The sequence below is a fragment of the Calonectris borealis genome, chromosome 15 (assembly GCF_964195595.1).
Source record: "Calonectris borealis chromosome 15, bCalBor7.hap1.2, whole genome shotgun sequence".
NCBI lineage: Eukaryota > Metazoa > Chordata > Aves > Procellariiformes > Procellariidae > Calonectris > Calonectris borealis.
This window is the reverse complement of record NC_134326.1, coordinates 18,031,136-18,049,169: the sequence shown is the minus strand read 5'-3', so window position 1 is coordinate 18,049,169 and position 18,034 is coordinate 18,031,136. Positions and strand designations below refer to the sequence as shown.

Here is an 18,034-nt window from a genome sequence, read left to right as displayed (position 1 = left end):
GCAGAGCAGGAAGATTTCGCTCTGATTATGTTTCAAGCATTTAGGAATTATTTTTTTTGCATGGACATAATTTGCCATCTGAGCCTTGCTTTGTTCTTATGGCAGTGAGATCCAGGTTCTCCAGTACAGATGGTGCCGTGCTTGTGCACCCTTCAGCGGGGCTCCCGAGACCCTCCTGCGGCTCTGCATCACTCCATGCACTGCTGCTGCTGCTCCGCGGACCGAGGAGCAGGGCTGCCCCTGCCTGCGCGTCTGCTCCTCTCCTGGCAAAAGGTCAAAACAATTAAGGAGGCTGCAGAAGAAATGCGTGTACGTGTATTTAGCAGAATTAATTATCTTTAATCATTCACAGCTGTGGCCTAACCAGCAGTGACTAGTTCCCTTTGGTTTTGCTGCGGTGGTGTTTTCTAGTTTACGTGTTTTAACCAACATGATAGTGATTGCTATCTCTAGCACAAATTGTTTTCTGCTTATCAGTGCGGATGGTTTCCATGGGCTCTGCAGGGTGGCTGCTATCGGCCACGGCCCAGAGATCCAGCAAAACCCACCCTCCGTTACAGCCCCTCGCAGGACGGGGCAGGAGCTGGACACGGAGCGAAGTGCGTTTTGGAGGGCTCTCTGCCGAACGAGGGATTGTTGGCAAAGGAGAAGAAGAAAAAAATTCTCTAGGTCTTCTGCCTAAAAATACAACCTGGCGCTTGTTTTCCTTCGCATGGAGCAGTCTTGTCCTTGGCAGCCCCGTGCCGTGCTCCCCGGGCTGTGCTGCCCGTGCATTGTCCCGCGGGAGCCGGGGTCCCCGGCAGCGGCGCGGTGCTCGCCGTGGTGTGCTCCGTGCCCGGTGGCTTCAGGAAACCCACTGAGGCACCTGTGCAGGACTTGGGGCGGCCGCTTCCCCAGAAATGTGCTTTTCCTTGGGTTGTTTTCCCCGTTTCCCCCCGAAGGTGCAGCCGGCGAGGAGGCTGACGCCTCTTGGCACAGCAGGTCTGATTTCATCCCCGTGGCAGCTGTTTATGCTGCTGTCTGGTAACTATTCATTTGCTTGATTTATGTATTACTTCCAGTAAGTCATTCTTGTCCAGGACATTCTGGAAATTTCCACTAGCCGCTGAGGCCTCTGAGATGCACTTCTCTCATATGCTCCTCGCCTGATTTGGCTGCCAAAAGAAAATAGCGAGCGAGCTCTCTGACCCCGCAGGCCAGGCCAGGCAGCGATCCTCCCGCACAGCTGCCCGCTCTCCACGCTTTGGAAATGCCGTTTTTTTGCCTGGCGCCTGTTTCTGATCTCTTTGGGTTGCAGCACCGCTGCGTTCCGGGTGAAGCCCTGGGAGTTTGAGTGACCCAAAGGATCTGGGTGCTCCCATGGGTAGCAAAAGGCACGTCGCAGGCAGGTGACTCCCCGTAGGCACACTCTGCCTTGCAGGAGCTGGGAGAATCCTGCCTCTGTCCTGGGTCAGGCTTGTGCCATGCTTTTTTTCCCACTCTTTCCATTTTTTCCTTTTTCTCCTCCTGTTTTGTTTCGCTGTTTTGTGTCTTGGTTTGGAGCATCAGGTCCTGGCACCTGAGGAGCCGGATGGGTGCTGCCAGGGGCTGCAGCCTGGTGAGCGCCATGCCTCTGTCCCATGCTGGAGCCAGTCCCATGCCAGAGCCAGTCCCATGCCGGAGCTGGTGCCGGTGCTGCTGGGCATCCCCGAGGCATCCTCGGTCCCATCTAACCCAGTACACTGTCTTGTGAATGGCCGGTACGGGCGGTTTAAGGGAGAGGCAGAGAGGGGGTGCCATGGGGCGTGAGCCCAGCCCGGCTGCAGCTCCCCAGAGCTTCATCCCCACGGCGGCGGTCAGTGAGCAGCAGTGCCTCCAGGCCCATCACCTGCTGCGTGCGTGGAGGTGTATAGCCGTGCCGGTCCTGCTGCGTGCGTGCGTTGCCTATATGTACCCTAGGCGGGCAGGGCAAAAGGTGTGAACCAGAGTACAGAGTAAGGAAGAAGGAAAGTTTAGGCTGATCATGCTAAAACAAAACAAAACAAGAACATCCTTGGTTTTGAAAATACAGTTCTAAGCAACTATTTTAAATCATCCTCTTCCCGATTGGAGCCAAGCCCACTCAGATCAATAAAAATCCCTTTTGTTTTAATGCTTTGACATGATTAGCAAGCATAGCCCGTTGTCTGTTTATTTTTCTGTTCCTGCGTGGGAAAAGCCAACCAAGCCAGCAGCAACGCAGCGGGCTCCCTGCAGACGGCAGGAGAAGGGGGTTTGGAAGGAGCAGCCTGGGAGGGCGGGTGAAGGGGAAGGTAATGTCTTTGGCAGCGTGCTGTGCTGGGGACCCGTCCTCGCTCCCGAGAGGGCAGCGTCACATCCTCCAAGTCTCCTTCCTCCATCGGATCGGGCTCTGTGCAAATTCTGGGGTATTTTTAACATCGGAGACAGGCGATGGATGAGAGATTGCTCTGCAGATTAGTTTGAAATCTTAGTGCGCCCATCTTGCCTGGCTAATTTAATTAGAGCATTTAACTGGAACCACCTGTAGCTCTGTGGAAAGACAAAGGCCGCGGAGCTCCGCCGGCCCCTGGCCGAGCCTCCAGCGGGGGCTGCGCTGCCTCTCGGGCTCCCCCGCGCTCACACGCCTTCCCAGCGTTAATGAAATCTGCATGTGGTCGCCGCAATGTCGCCCTTGTTTTCTTAGCTTTTGCATTAGGCTCCTGAAGATAATTTTACCTTTAACATAGTTTGTTAGGGGGTTAGTTTTTTCAACCAGGGAAGAAGGAGCCTGCCCTCTGTGCCTTCTCCTGCCTCCCTGCAGAAATCCTCTGCGTGTTCAGATCCTGCAAAGGCAGAGGCAGCACTTGGACGTGGTCAGTGGGCGTTCAGACCTCCCCAGCCATCGCAGGCGCTCTCTTAGATGGTCTTGATCTGTTTGCAAATGGCCTGCGTCCATTTTTCTTCTGCTACCACAAAATAATCCACTGGATTATTGATAACGTGCCAGTAGATCGGCTCCTTCCTCCTACTCGAGTTTGGAGTACATTACCCCAGATACACAGCAGCAGCACAGTGAGCGCGGTCCCAAGCTGCGTTTGCAATTAGCAGCTGGGGTAACGATGATGCTGTGAATGCATTGCCTTGTTTTCCTGGTATTTTCTCTGCTCAAGACTTGCGGTAAGGGGGATCCTTTCCCACCACTGAAGCCCTTCTGCAGGAGGCAGCCCGTGCTCGAGGAGCAGCTCTGGTGTGAAGCGAGTCCTTATGAACCTTCGGAGATGGAGGTGCCAAAGCCTTGTGGGGCAGCAGCAACACCTTCGGTTTCCCCCTGCCCTTTCCTCGTCTCTCCTCGCATGCTTTGTTCGAGCAGCTGGTGATGCTCTCCGCAGAGCGGAGACTGCTACGGGCTTAGCAGGTACTGGTGGGGGCACGGTGTTGATGGGGGGTGTGCAGTACGCAGCCCCAGGAACGCCGGGCACGCTGTGCAAAGCACAAGGCTGGGTGCATGCCTTCCCCCTCGCCAGCTCTGGCTCCCTCTTACTCTTCTGGTTTTGTTTTTAATACGAGATTCTGCAAAATTTAAAAAAAAAAAAAACCCAAAAAAGCTGTAGGTGTTTGCTCTGATTTTGGGGCTTGGCTTCCAGTAATGTGTAAATTAGCAAAAGGTTTTGTTCTACTTCTGCAAATGAACTTTTAACCTCCTTAGCCTGGATTGTCAATAGATTGGCTGTTTGCATTTTCTGGTAGCTTTTTCTTCCATGCTTCTCCAAAAAGTCCTTGTATTTTCTGAAGGCTCCCCAGTTTTTAGCTGGAGAGGAATGCACTTCAGAAACCACAACATCTCTCTTACCAGATTCTTCTTGTATCTTCATCACGCATAAGAGTCGTCTCTCTAGGTATGGTAACGGGTGTCTTAAATTAGGTTAAAGCTTACATCACCAATGCTGGCAAGACCGATCATTTAGTAGCATGTAATGCAGAGTGCGCTGGGTTTGCTGTGGAGTTTCTGTGGTTGAACATCTCTGTCGAGCTCCCACCGGACAGCCGGGATCTCCGGGAGAAGTACCAGGCATTTTGTGTTACCCAAGTGTGAATTCTTGTGGGCTTGCGTTTGAACTTTACGTTGTTGGACAGAGGTTGTTGATAGCACATAATTATCTGGATTCTTTTTAATTGTTTAGCACAGTAAAACTGAAACTATGTACAGAAACAGATTGAATCTAGAGTGAGCAAAAGATTTCCAATAAATAGCTGCCGTCTTTCGCTGGTGGTGTCTCCGCCGTCCCTGCAGGCAGAGCGGGACTTAGACATTTTAATGAGAGCTTCTCTAGATTGCTCTTTATGCTGAACAGACCCAGTACTAAACCAAATTCAATTCTACAGATTTTAGTCAAATCTTTTTTCGACAGAAGAAAGGAGAATAAAAGTCACCAGCGTCAAGATGTCTTTGAGCTGCAGTTTTCCGTGGGATGCTGGGGGTGATCCCCGATCCGAACTGGACCTGTCTCCTGTCCATCTTCAAGTGACTAAACCGCACATCTAGTCAAGGTCTAGACTTTTTGTAACTATGTTCAAACCTAGAAGCATATAAGGTTGGAGATTAGTGGGCTGTTTATTTTACTAAATTAAATAGCTACTGTACTCTTCTAATGTAGTTCCGTGGAAGTTTGTGGCAATTTGATGGGTAGCTACTGCCACGAAAGCAGGAAGGGCATCGTGGGGTGAGGAGGTTTGCCCATGTGTGTGTGACAGGGTACACAAAATGGGGGGGGATTATTTTTCCAATTGTTGGGCAAAACTTGTTCCACTGGCAAAGATGGGACAAGCATTTTACCTGCTGTTGTAACCATGACTTTAATTTATTCTACAAAGGTGGTTATTTCTGTATTCCTTTTCTTTCCATTTAAGCAAATTTTTTAGGAATTCAGTGTTTTGGAGGGAGGGGCACTAATCTTGCATTTGTGAAGCGAATGTGCTCCAAAATACCTCTAAGGCGGAAGAAAGTAAGTCAAAAAACCTGCTTTGTTACTCTTCCCTGTGGCCGATGCACTTGCATGAATGTACAGGTGTACAGGAGGGTAACTTCTGCTCGTTACCCTGCGGCCTGGCTCTCGGCTGTGAACTATTTCCCATGCCTCCCGGAGGGACAGCTCCCGTCGCGATGGAGGGCAGTGGGAGCCCCACTTGCTAAAACCGGTGCTGGTTCTTGCTGGGAGGCTTTCTGGAAGCCCGTTTACTTTGGCTGTTTTCCACCTGTCAGGTAGGCTTCGGCATCTCGCTTTGCATCGCGGCAGATCTTTCAAAGGATTTCTTGTTAACATATACTTGCTCTTTCAGGTTTTTATTGCCCCACTGTCTACGTAGGTTTTCTTATTGCAGTGTGAAAGCATCGGCGATTTCTGTTTTCAGTGGAAAACCCGCCTGCGCAGCGGGGACTTTGCTGGCAGCGCTCGTGCGTGGGACGGCTCTTGCAGGGCTGCAGGCACAGCCCGCAGCCGGCCAAAGCCCCGCTGCAGCACGAGCCGCTGCTGTTGCTAATGAGTACAATAGCTATTATTGTAAAGAGGAAAGACGTAATTAAGTGTAGCAGACTGAAGTTATAACTGAATGTTGTGCTTGCACACATACAGCCAAAATTAAGGTAAGAAGCGCAAGGCTGATGGTTCAGGGTATGAGGTGTGGGAATTGCATTCACCTGCTGTTGCCTCTTGGTTGCGTGCTGTGAACGTGAAGTTGGCTGGCGTGGCATTGGGGTTTGGTCCCTGTAGGGAAGGGCGCAGATCCTCTGCGGTGCCTGGTGTGCTGTCCCGTGGGCTGTGGGAAGGGTGCCAGTCTCAAACAGGGCATCACCATTGCAGGGTGGCAGCGGCACAGGAGCAGCGTTTGCAGCCTTGGCAGCCCCCATTCCAGCTCCATCCCTGGGGGATGTTTGAGGGTGAAGTCCCCTTTGGCTGGCTGTATTTCTGTAGGTGGAAACCGCAGTGACATTTTAATGTCAACCCGTGGCCGTGCCCGTAGCTTTCACCAGGGCATCAGTGGAAACCCACGGCACTGCCGACGCCGTGCCAGGGCATGGGGAACGTGCCAGCCCTGTGCCGCTCACCCCAGCTGCAGCCTAGGGCTGAGGGTTGGCGAGCAGGTTCGGGATCCCCCTGTCAGCACGTCCCCCTGAGATCTCCCATCAAGCTCAGCTTGCCCAAAGCCGGAGAGGATGGCTTTGGAAACTGAGGAGACTTGGTCTGGAAAGCCTGAATCAGAGGAGCATTGCGGCACCATATGTGTTTTCCTTGCAAGTCACAGCACGCATGGTATTCGCACTGCTTAGGCTTACCGATACTGAACTTCACATTTGGCCTCTGCATCTGTTCAGTGTGATATGAGCGCTTTTTTTTTTTTTCCCTGGGAGTGAACCCAAGCATCCAGCTGTGGCCAGATTCACCCGGGAGAAAAAGAGAGTCTTGTTGGAGCAAGTCAAACCGCCCAGAAACAGTGCAGGCGCATGTTTCGTCCCAGCCAAGCAGGGAACCCGAGAGCAATGCGGCTGCTTGCTGAAAACCCCTGAATTCTCGACGTTGCATCTGAAGATTTTGTCAGCTGCGTTCAGAAAGTTTCTCCTTGTCTTCGCTGGGAAGTTTTGTATTTCCCCGATGATCTGTCCTCCTTTTGGATCCACTGGCCTCCATCTGCATTCCTCAGTACTTGGCTCTGCCCACTCCTCGCTCGAGCGGCGGTGCTGTAGAAGTTGCGATGCTGTGAGTCTCTGCAGCCTGCAAAAGCTTGGGCTGCGTATGGTGTTGTTTTGCCCATGCTCCCATCCCTGCTCCTGCGTGCTGAGAACATGCAGTGACCACGTGGCGGCTGAGCGAGCCCAGCGAGCTCGTCCTCCCGCGGCTCCAGACTCCTCTGGCCCTCGCAGAGCTCCCCTCGTCCAAGAGCAGCCCAGAAGAGCACAGGCATATCCAGAGCCTTAACAAACACAACAGGATAAATTACAGTTATGCAATTTGTAAATGTATTGTTTCTGTGTGTCTGCGCCCGGCTTGGGAGGTGAAGCGGAGCTGGTCCTGCTCCCCAGTTCTCGCTCACACGGCTGTCTGCCACAGGCCACTGCAAATCGATCTTCCCGTCACCTCTTCTTATGCACGTGTGCCTTTTAGGAACGATTATCCAAATGCGCGGTTGCCTCATTTAGCTACCTGGGACACCAGGGGTTAGTGCTGCAGGTGTAATTTCTTTTTAATGTGCCACAGCCTTTTTGGTTCTCTTATTGTGAACGATGGGTGGCATTTGTGTTTGCAAGGGCACTTGATGAAGAATTTCTATTTCCAGTCTCCTCTGTTTCTGATATCACAGGAAAGGAGCTTTGATTTTTAAAAAATCTCCTTTAAATAACTTGAAACATTTTCATGATTATTGTTAGTAGTTTTATTTTAAAACTTGAGCTGTTTCTTTCCTAACCCAAGTTTGCTTTTGACAAAACTCGGTATTGGGCTTCTCTGGGTACCAGGAATGGCACGGATGCTGGCACCATTCAGTCTTCCTTCCTAGCACAAGGAGGTGGCCGCGCACAGACGGGTTTCACAAGCTGCGTTGCAGCGCAGCGTTTTACAATGCGCCTGCAATAAAACGCCTGCTGCGCTCCCAGCCGTCGGACGGTTCCCGAGGCATGCGAGCTCCGGGGCCGGGTAACCCGCAGTGGGTTTGAGCGAGGAATGAGCAATCCCCGGGGAGCTGCAGGGCCGCTCTCCCCCAGGGCACAGCTCCTCCGGCCCCTCGGAGAGGGGCGAAGCCGAGCAGCGGGAGCCGCTGGTGTGGCGGCCAGCCCGGCCCTCGCCCGGCTCCTCGCCTGGCTCTCCACCTACACACTCATCAGCTGCAGCCCAATTAAACTCAATAATGTGCAGGGATGACTTGAATGCACCCAGGAACATTTCCCAGAACTCATTAGATTTTATTCGATAAATACCACCAATTGTGTGCGCTAGCAGCCGCCTGCTCTCTGTCCGGCAGCGTGCGCGATCCAAATTAAATGGATGGAAATGGGGGGAGCTGGGGGGGGGCAGGGACACTGACTGCAGGGTTTGGCTTGAACGAAGCCCAGCAGCCTCGCTGAGCCTCTCCCCCGAGCAGGGAGCGATACTCCCCCAGACATGATTTTCTTTGCGAGGACTCGGTGGGAACACGGCTGCTGCTTCGGCTGGGTCTTGCCGGCGTGGGTTAGTACAGCTCTTCCACACTCACTCACCAAGAGGATGGTGGATCCATAGATGCCTCTGTCGCCCAGCGTGCTGTCTGCATTCTCTGTGCTTTTTATCTTTCATTCATGTCCAGAGTCAAATGTGAGTGTTTAATTTGTAACAAACTACCCAGAGCAACATAAATAATTTTGGGAATTGCTAGCCCTCGGCATGATTGGCTTTTCACGTTAAATAGAAGCTCTAATGGTGGTGGCAGACATGAAATATATTTTTACCTGTAGCAATATGAATTAGCTGCATTATTTTCCATCCTATAAGGTCTTGTTAGGGCAGCCATAACAAGCACTTTGTTTTCAAAGGTTTGTCCCGGGCATGGAAATAGAAACACTCCAGGCTTCGCCTTTGTTCCCTTTCAGATGTTTGTTTTCTCAGCGATTTTTCTCTGAATCAGGGAAGATATTTGAACTAATAACTTGGCTGAGGCTTATATACATGTATTTTATATATAAAATACATACACAAAGTAATTCCAGCCACAGAACGCGAGAGTTGTGTGGGGAGCTGAGCCATCCCCTGGGGAGGAGGTTGCTGCCCGTGGAGGTGTGCGGTGGCCGGTGCCCAGCGCGGCTGGGGCAGCCGGGTCAGAGCCGTGCGTTCAGTGAGGTCACAGCACGTACGGCAGGACCGTGTCCACCAGTATTAAATAATCCCACTGATGCCAGTTCTCAGCCCAGAAGTCTCAAGTTCCTACGTTTTTTGTTGCCCTTGGCTCTGTGCGTGGTGTTAAGCTGCGGTGCCTGCAGCTGCTGCTCGGCCCCCAGTGCTGGGCTGGTGCCGGGTCTCGGCCGTGTTACTGGGAGGAGCGGGCAGCTCCCACGTGCTGCAGCCGCGCGTTCTCTGCTGCTCCCGCAGTACAGGTTTCCTTGTAGGTCACTGGAGAAGCAAATGAGTTCTTTAATTGGATTTCCATGAAAATAAATGTGACCTGTTGACCAGGCTGAAGAAACTTAAATCATTAACATCTGTAAAATAAAAGAGGGCCAGTGCAGCACTTCCCCCAGCCTGCAGCACCCCCGGCTCCGCTGCATTTCTCCTCTGTTACGCGATGCTGATTGCAAGCCAGTGCAACAAAGAAATATTTACTGTTCCTGTACGCTTCCTCTGCACTGAAGCTTGACTACCAATTACTCTGTATTAAATTATGTTTGGTCATGCCGGTGATTATACAGTATCCAAGCAACCCAGGCATAATCTAATTTAACACACAACATGGATTTACTCCGCTCCCATTCTCCTTTGTTTTTCTGAAAGTGAATGTAAAGTGAGCGGGCGTCCACGGACACCCCCAGGAAACACGACCTGCCTGCTCAGCCGCAGGGACAGTGCTCCCACGGGAGCCCTCGGCTCCCGGCCCGGGGTGTCCCCTCAGGTGGCAGAGCTCGGTCTCCAGCTCCTTTGGCTGGGTGCTTGCAGGAGCCAGCACGTCTCTTGGGATTGCACCAAGTGGGTCAGGTCTTCACGGAACAAAGTCCCTTTGCAGGGCTGCTCGTTGGTGATGCATTGCAAAGTGCAGATATTCCCCCGGTCCACGGGCTCCGCAGGCTGTCCCATGCTGCTGGGCTGATCTCCCCCTGATCCCGGAGACACGTGGCTACCATCATGTGCTGCAAGGAGGAGGAACAGCCCGGAGTCCAAAAGTCAGTGATTGCCCAGCATGTTGCAAGCACCAAGCAGGAGTTAAGAGGTTGCTCTGCCCGTTTCTCCATTAGTTGTTGCTTCCCACCTCTTGCTTGTGCTGGAAGTGACTTCTGCAAAGCTTGGATGGAGAGAGAACTGAAAAAGGACCCATCTAAATTAATATTAGTGCAATTGCTTTTAGAGTTCACCTGAGGCCAGAAAGAAAAAGCAGGTTAAAAAGAAAATACAGCAAATACTTGGAAACCTTCTGAAGGGCAGCTCAGGAATGGCACTAACAATGCCTGCCGAAAAGCACCAACATTAAGCACACTTTGGGATGAGAACACCCCATCTTTAGAAACTGCGGCATTATTTTCTAGTACAAAGGATGATGAAGAGGTATAATTTATAGTAAATTATCATGTGGATAATGGATGTGGAATTTGAAGGATGTGAAAGGTGAATCGTGTTTTGTAGCACAGCTTTGGTAACCAAGCGTTGTGAAGACTACTGCTGGAAAAGTACTCGTGGTACAGATCAGAAGTTCATGTGCCACCAGACCCGCACAGTTGCAAAATGGCTTCCACGCTTTAGAAATTCAAAGCAAACACGGTAAAGAGGAGTTTGGTGCCGACTGCGGGACGGAGGTGAGGGCCGGCGCTCGTGTCTGGGTGCGTGGACATTCCTCGGGCAAAGGGCAGAGCCAGGTCTGTGGCTGGTGCTGCAGGACCGTGTCCTGGTTGGGAAGCCATTAATAGTTTAGTCTGAAATAATTAACAGGACTGTGCACAGCTGCTTAGCCATAATGAGTCAATGACAATGCAATTTATTAGAGTGATGTATTACATGGTAAAGGTGATGAGAAATGAAGGGACCTAATTTTGTAAGACTTAGATCAATTCAGTTGTTTTTTTATAAATGAACATTGTTTTACTAACTACAGAAGATCGTTAGAATTATTATTTAATTAGTACTTTTCAAAACTATTTGAATTATAGCTGCTCTTTTCAGAATCCACATAGGACCATGTGAACGTGTGTCTGAAATATAGATGTTGTTGCAATGTAAAACATCGTTGGCATTTGTAAATGTCTTGATAAGGAGGTGGGTTGGAGTGGGGGAAAAGGTTTGAACCCCTATATAAGTAGGAGTTTTTTTCCTGTAAGTAAGCAAGTTTTTTCCTAAGTAAGAATTCGTTTCCTATTGGGCTGCTTCTGTCTTCCTCTGCTCCGCGAGGTTGTGACCCCCTAAAGAAAGTTTGCTTCCACCCTACAGCTCCGCCGGTCGGGGCAGGCTGGTGCCAGCATGGCTGTGTGCGCAGCTTGGCCAGCTCTTGCCTTTGGTGAAGACGGGGAGAGGCTCTGCACCCGCCCGGGGACGGGGACGCTCAGCCGGGCTGGGTGGAGGCGATGGGGAGAGCGATGGGGAGAGCGGGGCGGCAGCAGCCCCGCCGGGCAGTGCATCGCCTCGCCGCCCGCGCGGGGCTCCTTCCTCCTCGGGTTATCGTCTCTGTAACCGGAGCCTTTCTCTGGGGCAGCCCATCTCCCGCAGCGCTGCAGTCTACTGACACGGGAGATTTCTCGGACACTTGTGATAAAATATTCAGAGCTTCCTGGCAGTGGGGGAGGTTACGGGTAAGAGGGAGGTCCCACAAAGCTCCCAAGGGACTTTCGCCAGGACCTCTGCACTTTTGAAGTTGTAATCCACGCCCAGACTTGGTGGAGGTGACAGCTCTGTGTATTCTCCGGGGGCATAACCAGAGGTGAGACTTATTGCCTGGATGGAAAATAGACCTGAAGTTGCCGTTGTCGGGGAGCTAAGGCAGCAGTCCTGGGCACCTGAGCATCCCTCAGTGATGAGGTCCTCTTCTGCTGCCTAAGATCCCATAGATAGGGATGAGGACCAACTGAGATTTGGATGAAAAAGGATGGAAAGCATCTTTTCTTTTAAGCCAGCCCTAACTTTCACTGTGCTGAAATAAGCTAAGCATGCACCCAAATGAGCACTGTGGTGTCTTGGCCCTGAGACAGTAATAAAAGCTTACGGCAATAACGTTTTGGGACAATCCAGCAAGATCTGAGTCTCAGCCTCACTTTCTGCTAGCCTAGTGCGTTTGTCCAGGGAAAACAGGAGAGAAAGAGTAAAGGGAAAAGATACTTAAAAAACCCCCTTAGGCTGAAATTGTGTGACTGCAGTGCCTGGAGTCATCGAGTTTCCTGGGTGAAGAGGTCGGGAGAAAACCACAAGAAAGAGTCGCGGAGATGGGGCTGTAGGGCTTCCACCGCAGGTCCTCGTTGCGTCACCCGCGCACGTGTCGTTGCGGTACGTGTCGTTGTGTGACTCCAGCACGTGACTCAGCCGGAGTCCACGGTACCTGGCGAGGTTGGTCCGTGTCTCAACCAGGCGTTTGCCACGGAGCAGCCGAGCACCCGGGTCCCCCGGCACTCGCAGTTGGACACGGCCCGGGGACCTCCGGGCTGCGTCCCACATTGCAGCGTGCCCTCGGCGCACGGCAGCGGGGCTCTCTAGGGCCGAGCTGGGGCAAAGGGTGTGCTGATGCTTTGCACCACTAAGACCAGGGTCAGACTGGAGCTACTCCAAAGTAACCCCCCCCCAAACGCACATTAGTGCCAGGTCCTCAGCACGAGCTCTTTCACTTTGCTGAACTGATCTGCTCCCGCTGGGCTGCAATACTTGTGAACATAAAAATAGACGGAGATGACAGGGAGGAAGGCTCGAGTGTCAGTGGGTCCCTGGGAGAGCGGGTGACCGTGATGGGCGGATTCCTCGGTGGGGTGGAGAAGGGTGCGTGCGCGTGGGTCCGGGGGTAAAACCTGCTCTTCGCCTTGCAGCCTGTTTTGGTTGGGCCGGATGGGGCTGACCGCTGGTGCAGGCAAAAGCTTAAATGGGTGAGAAGGAATTGGATTTTGGAACATATTAGGTCACTCATTCAGTTGGAGAGCAGTGTGTGTCAGAGGTCCAACAATTTGTTTTTAGAAGGGTTTTAAGCATTAATGATTCAAGATGTTTTCCTGGGAGTGGTTTGCAACATGAGACTCAGTGGCCAGCGTAGCGGTGGGGTTTTATGGGATTAGTCAATTCACTAAGGCTGAAAGGTCTGTAGTAACACAATAGTTAAATTTGTACTTTTCCACATAGCTGAGCCTTCAAGGAGCTCACCAGGAGTGTAAAAAATGTAAACAGCATTGTAAGCTTTGTGCCAGCCATGAGGCAGAGAGGGGGTTTCTGTGCGGATTCAGTTCTATCACCTACTTTTTTTTTTCTTTTCTTTTTTTTTTTTTTTTTTTTCCCCAGAGTTGCAAATAATCACAAGCAGAACCTGATGACTGTTGCTAATCTGGGTGTGGTATTTGGGCCAACACTGCTTCGACCTCAAGAGGAAACAGTCGCTGCCATTATGGACATCAAATTTCAGAACATCGTGATTGAAATTTTAATAGAAAACCATGAGAAGGTAATGGCTTCACTTGCTTCTTTCAGTGCAATTAATTTATGAAGACAGATTTGTCTCTCTTTACAAACTGCAGCCCCTGCTCCCCGTGGCCAGCGGCACTGGCGGAGGCGGCTTCGCTGCAGTCGGTGGGGTTGTGCCGGGGAGGGGAGCAGCTGGTACCTCCCAGGCGTTCCTACCAGCGATGGATGCGACTCGGGATATGGCTTAGAGGCTCCAAAACTGACGGTTCTTGGGCTGTAGTTGTGTAACCAGCGCTGCTGGTAACCAGCCTTTTTTATGGTCATCTCAGCGTGAATCGGCGTGTCCATGTCTCCATTATGGAAACCCCCCTTTCTTTCCCCTTTTCATTGTTTAATAGAAATTTGTCCTTAGTTTCAAGAGAGGTGAGCACTAAAAGAAACTAGTGCACGATGAAGGCCTAGGCTGGCTTCCTGCTTTTCTGACTAAATCTGTATTTATTCAAGTGCTGCCTTTATCCACAACGTTGATCTCCTAAATTACGATGCATTTGTGTTTGTCGGCTGTAAGGGTGTTCTCGTCTGTCAGTGGAGCGGAGGCGGCTCGGTGGGGCCATGGTGCTGGCTGTCCCTCCCAGCCGGCCGCGTGGGGTGGCTGCATGCAAATGGCAGTGCTAAAAAAATGCCATTTTCTTCTAAATTCAAACAGTTCCCTATTTACAATCTCTTGTTCATCTGGTTTTGGTTGGAAAGAAATAACTAATTTGCGCATTCAGGCTGCGAAGAAAGAAGTAGAGGCAAGCTTGCCCCCGGCCGGGGGTGCCGTGGCAGGGTGGCATCGCAGCTCTGGCGTGGGGCTTTGCTTGTAGACGTCTTGAACGAGTTTCTTGCAGGTTAAGGTGCAAGGCTGAGCCTCTGGTACGTGCGGTGCAGGCAGCAGTCCCGGGGCATGTCTGCATGGGGCTGCAAAGGGGCATCAAAAGCGCAGCCAGCGGGGATGGGGAGACAGTGTCTGTGGTTCACACGTCCTTGGAAAAATTGCTTCCACGGGCACATAAAGGCCATGGTATTTATTTCGGACGGAGGAGCTATTTTCTTCTCCTCCGCATGGAATGTAATGGCAATGATGGCTTAATTATGAGCTGCTGTGCAAAGGGGTGTGCGAGCAGCGGTGATGAACCTGCGGACGTGGGCGAAACTCAGCTCCCCCAGCCCTGGTCCTGCGTGGAGGAACTGGCATAAATCCTCATGTCGGCCTTCAATGGTCACCTCCGTCTGTCTGTCATTAATGTGTCGGTACAGAGAAGCATTTACGACCTCTCCCTGGCTCTCGGTGGTGATGAGCTCTTTGGCTGTGCCGCCGGCGTCACAAGCAGCACGGCGTCGCTGCGAGCGTGTTTTATCTCCCTTCCCCTCACTGTGCTTTATGGAGCCCTTCCCTCGTGGACCCTTATAGAGACATGTCTTTAGACATTGATTTTTTTCCTGCCTGAACCGAGTCTCTTGCTGTGCCAGCCGAGCGCTCCATCAGCTGGCATCTGTGGAGGAATCAATGACAGATTTCTGCAGTGATTGCATCTGGGTGGGCTGCAGGGCTCGTCTCTGCTCACTAGCCAAATTACGGCTCCTACCCCAGGGTGCCCGGGCACTTCGATGGTTCCCCCTCCTTAGAAGTAATTTATGGCACCAGCAGAAGGGTGAATCTGCAAGTTGGTGACATACAGTCGTCGCCAGTTCTGCGGGCGGGTGTACCTGCTGCCCGGGGCGCTTGGGTGCAGCGAGGGCTGAAGTTGCAGGGTGCTGAGCTGCCCTTGCAGGGCTCACGGGGCCGGGGCCGTCTGCGGCTGACACTTTGCACAAGGATGCTGCGAGCGAAACGCCTGTGTCCCCATTTCTCCAGTGCTCTTGGGAAAAGGTCCTGGGAAGGAGGGAGATAGGAAGAGGTAACTCCGGGAGAGGAAAATCTCTTAAATGCAGCGTTAGTGCCGGTTCAGCTCCCGCTTTAGGACTGTTTCGTTTCAGTGTATTTCTTAATTTGAATTGATCTGAGCTCATTGAAGGTTCCCCACAGGAGCTGCTGTAGGTGATTAGCAATATGCAAGTTGCCTGCGCTTGTGCTGCTGGTGCTTTATATTGTTTTACACCGGTGACTCACAGACACTGTTTATGATGAAGTACATTCGCAGGGAAAATGTAATTGATTTGAATGGTTCCTGGCAATCAGCAACTGTCTGGTATTATATTATATTTCCCCCAGGTAAGTGGAATGCCTCTCCTGTCAAAATTGCTGTTGTCATTGTATAACCAAAAAAAAAAAAAAAAGCAAGCTTGGTGATGACATCTCTTGGTCTTAATAACTGCTGGCAGCTTGTTTACACGGTCGCTTCAGCAGGCTTATCTGATTGCCGGGGCAGCGGAGAGGGTTTCGGGGGGGTTAGTCAGCATTCCCTGCTCACCTGCCTGCATTTGCAGTCACCCCACCTGAGATTTGGCTCATTTTCCACCTAAGAATATCCCTGGGGAAAAACATTCATCCCGAAGCCATAGAAGTATCAGAGAAGGATGCTGCAGGATACAGCGCCAGTCCAGTGTCTTCACCGATTAACACGAACTTGTGCTCCCTTTGGCGATACCTCCAGATTAACGTGCCCTGCGCGCGCGATGTTTCCGATGCGCCTTGGGGGCGATGCGCAGTTTGGAATCATAGTCAGCAAAACAGGGACTTTCTGAAGGTTCCCAGAACGACTGGTAAATTATGGTTTGCTCTATGTTGCCAGAGCATCTGACACAGACCATTAAACCCTGTGTGTAATTGAAAAAGTTAAATCGTTTCTGGAGATTTAACAGGTTTCCAGGTCTCAGATCCAAATTGTTTGTTATACTCACAATAACAGCAATAAACTCTGAGATGGTTTTTAGAGCCCGTCAGACATGTTCTCCTCGAGAAGGTCTCTGCGCATCAAAATATCGCAGCCCTTGCGTTTGTCTTTATGGTTGCAGCTGCCACTGGGAACTGCTGCACTTCGGGTGAGCTCCCATGGGTTGTACTGACACCAGATCTTCTGGAAATGTGGAATAGCGTTGGGATGAGAGTCGGATTGGAGCTTGGGGAGGAGGGGATGATGGCTCCATTTGCCTGCCAGATGTTCCAATGCCATCCTGAAAGCCCTGAAAAAGCCAAGCGGGAGCAACATGCCCGGCTCTCGGCTGCCCAACGCTACCCAACGAACCAACAAAATGTCAAATTGCTACTTAGTAAGATTTATCCATTAGTGATTCTCAGCCTTTTCTGTGTATGTTTGCGAATACAATACATTAAGGTAATGTGTTATAAAATATATCCTGATTACATATAATTAAATGGATAAAATGATTTTCTCCTATGGGTCTGGATGTTGCCATGACAGGCAAACCAAGAGTGCATCCTCTGCAAAAAAAAAAAAGGATGCTGTGTTGTATGCCTAGTTACTCAAGTGATTGCCGTTTAACACCGTATTTCTGATTTAAAAATTAAAAGTTAGCCAAAAGTAATACTGAAATATTATTACATCTGACAATTGCAGATGTCCATCCATTTTCTTTTCCAAAGCTTAAATTTGTATAGCTCTCTGGAAAAGGCCATTGTTCTGAAGGGTTACAAAATTAAGAGATCGATTTACTGTCATGATGATGTTCCCTCCAGACGAAGGATTGACCAGGTGAAATGTTAATGCAGCCACTATTGATGACAAATAGGGCACTAGTTTATGCAGGGAATTACACAGCCCCAAACACTAACCTCAGTAAACGGTAAGGATTAATACTAAAGTCAAAGCCCTCAGCACCTCGTCTTCGTTTTACTCTTTTCTGTAATTAGCGGAATGTTTAGCGATGCTGTTGGCAGTGGTTTTAGTCGATCTTCGTGTAAGACTTTGTACCACTGATATTTTGAACATCACAGCAGCTTCTTATTCTCCAAGTTCCCTGTGCGAGTCCAGATGCAGCTTTGTGCATGGGAGTACACGGAGCTGTCGGCCGGAGCAGAGACCAGGCGGTGGATCTTTGTGTGCTGCTACATCGCATCCCTTTTATTTGGGAAGGATACCTAACCTCTCTGGTTTTCACCTTCCTTGAAATAAAATGGGCATAATGGGGTAATTAATGCCAAGCACGAGGAGATCCTGCAGTGCGTGCCGGGGTGCGGGGAGGGAAGGAGGGCTCTGACAGATGGGCACCATCCCCAGCCCTACCAGCACTCCCAGTACAAGTGCGGGTGGCCTGGCAGCAGGGAGCGATTCTTCCGAAACCCGTGGAAAGTGCACGTGCCTCATCCCTCTCCTTGCACAGAGCAGCCGTCAGCTCTGGGGAGACACCCCCGGTCCTCGGCGCTGGTGATGGGGCCACGGGCCGGTCTCTCTGGAAGAGGTGCAGGGTGAAGGATGTAGCAGAACCTGGATGTGTTTCATTCGGAGGTTTCACTCAGCCTTTTAACTACCATCCGAGATGAGGTGCCGCCGGGTCTTTGCAGTTTTGCCGACAGGGGAGAAGGTGGTGTGGAGCCGTGAAATTGCCGCTTGCATCAGGCCGAGCGAGCGCGCATGGTACGGCTGTAAATGTGATTTATGAATCCTGGCTGCTCCTCTCCCTCTCCGGCTATTAAACTGTCTCTCTCTCCCCATTAATTGGACTCTGTGACTGGGAGAGCTATAACACAGGTTTGCACAGTGAGGAGCTGTCTCGGCTATTCTTGTTAAATTAAAAAATGAAAC

The 18,034-nt window shown here is 51.1% G+C and overlaps 1 protein-coding gene across 8 annotated transcripts in view; it reads left to right on the top strand.

Annotated features, from left to right (window-relative positions):
• The window catches only part of ARHGAP26 (Rho GTPase activating protein 26), a 153,400-nt gene that overhangs the window by 89,197 nt on the left and 46,169 nt on the right, over positions 1-18,034 (top strand). For all 8 annotated transcript variants that reach the window (XR_012675994.1, XM_075164469.1, XM_075164470.1 and 5 more), the window contains exon 18: positions 13,170-13,329. Coding sequence is in view for 7 of the 8 variants with exons in the window: in XM_075164469.1 (XP_075020570.1) it covers positions 13,170-13,329 (160 nt within the window). In the remaining variant the exon portion in view is untranslated. The remainder of the gene's footprint in view (positions 1-13,169; positions 13,330-18,034) is intronic.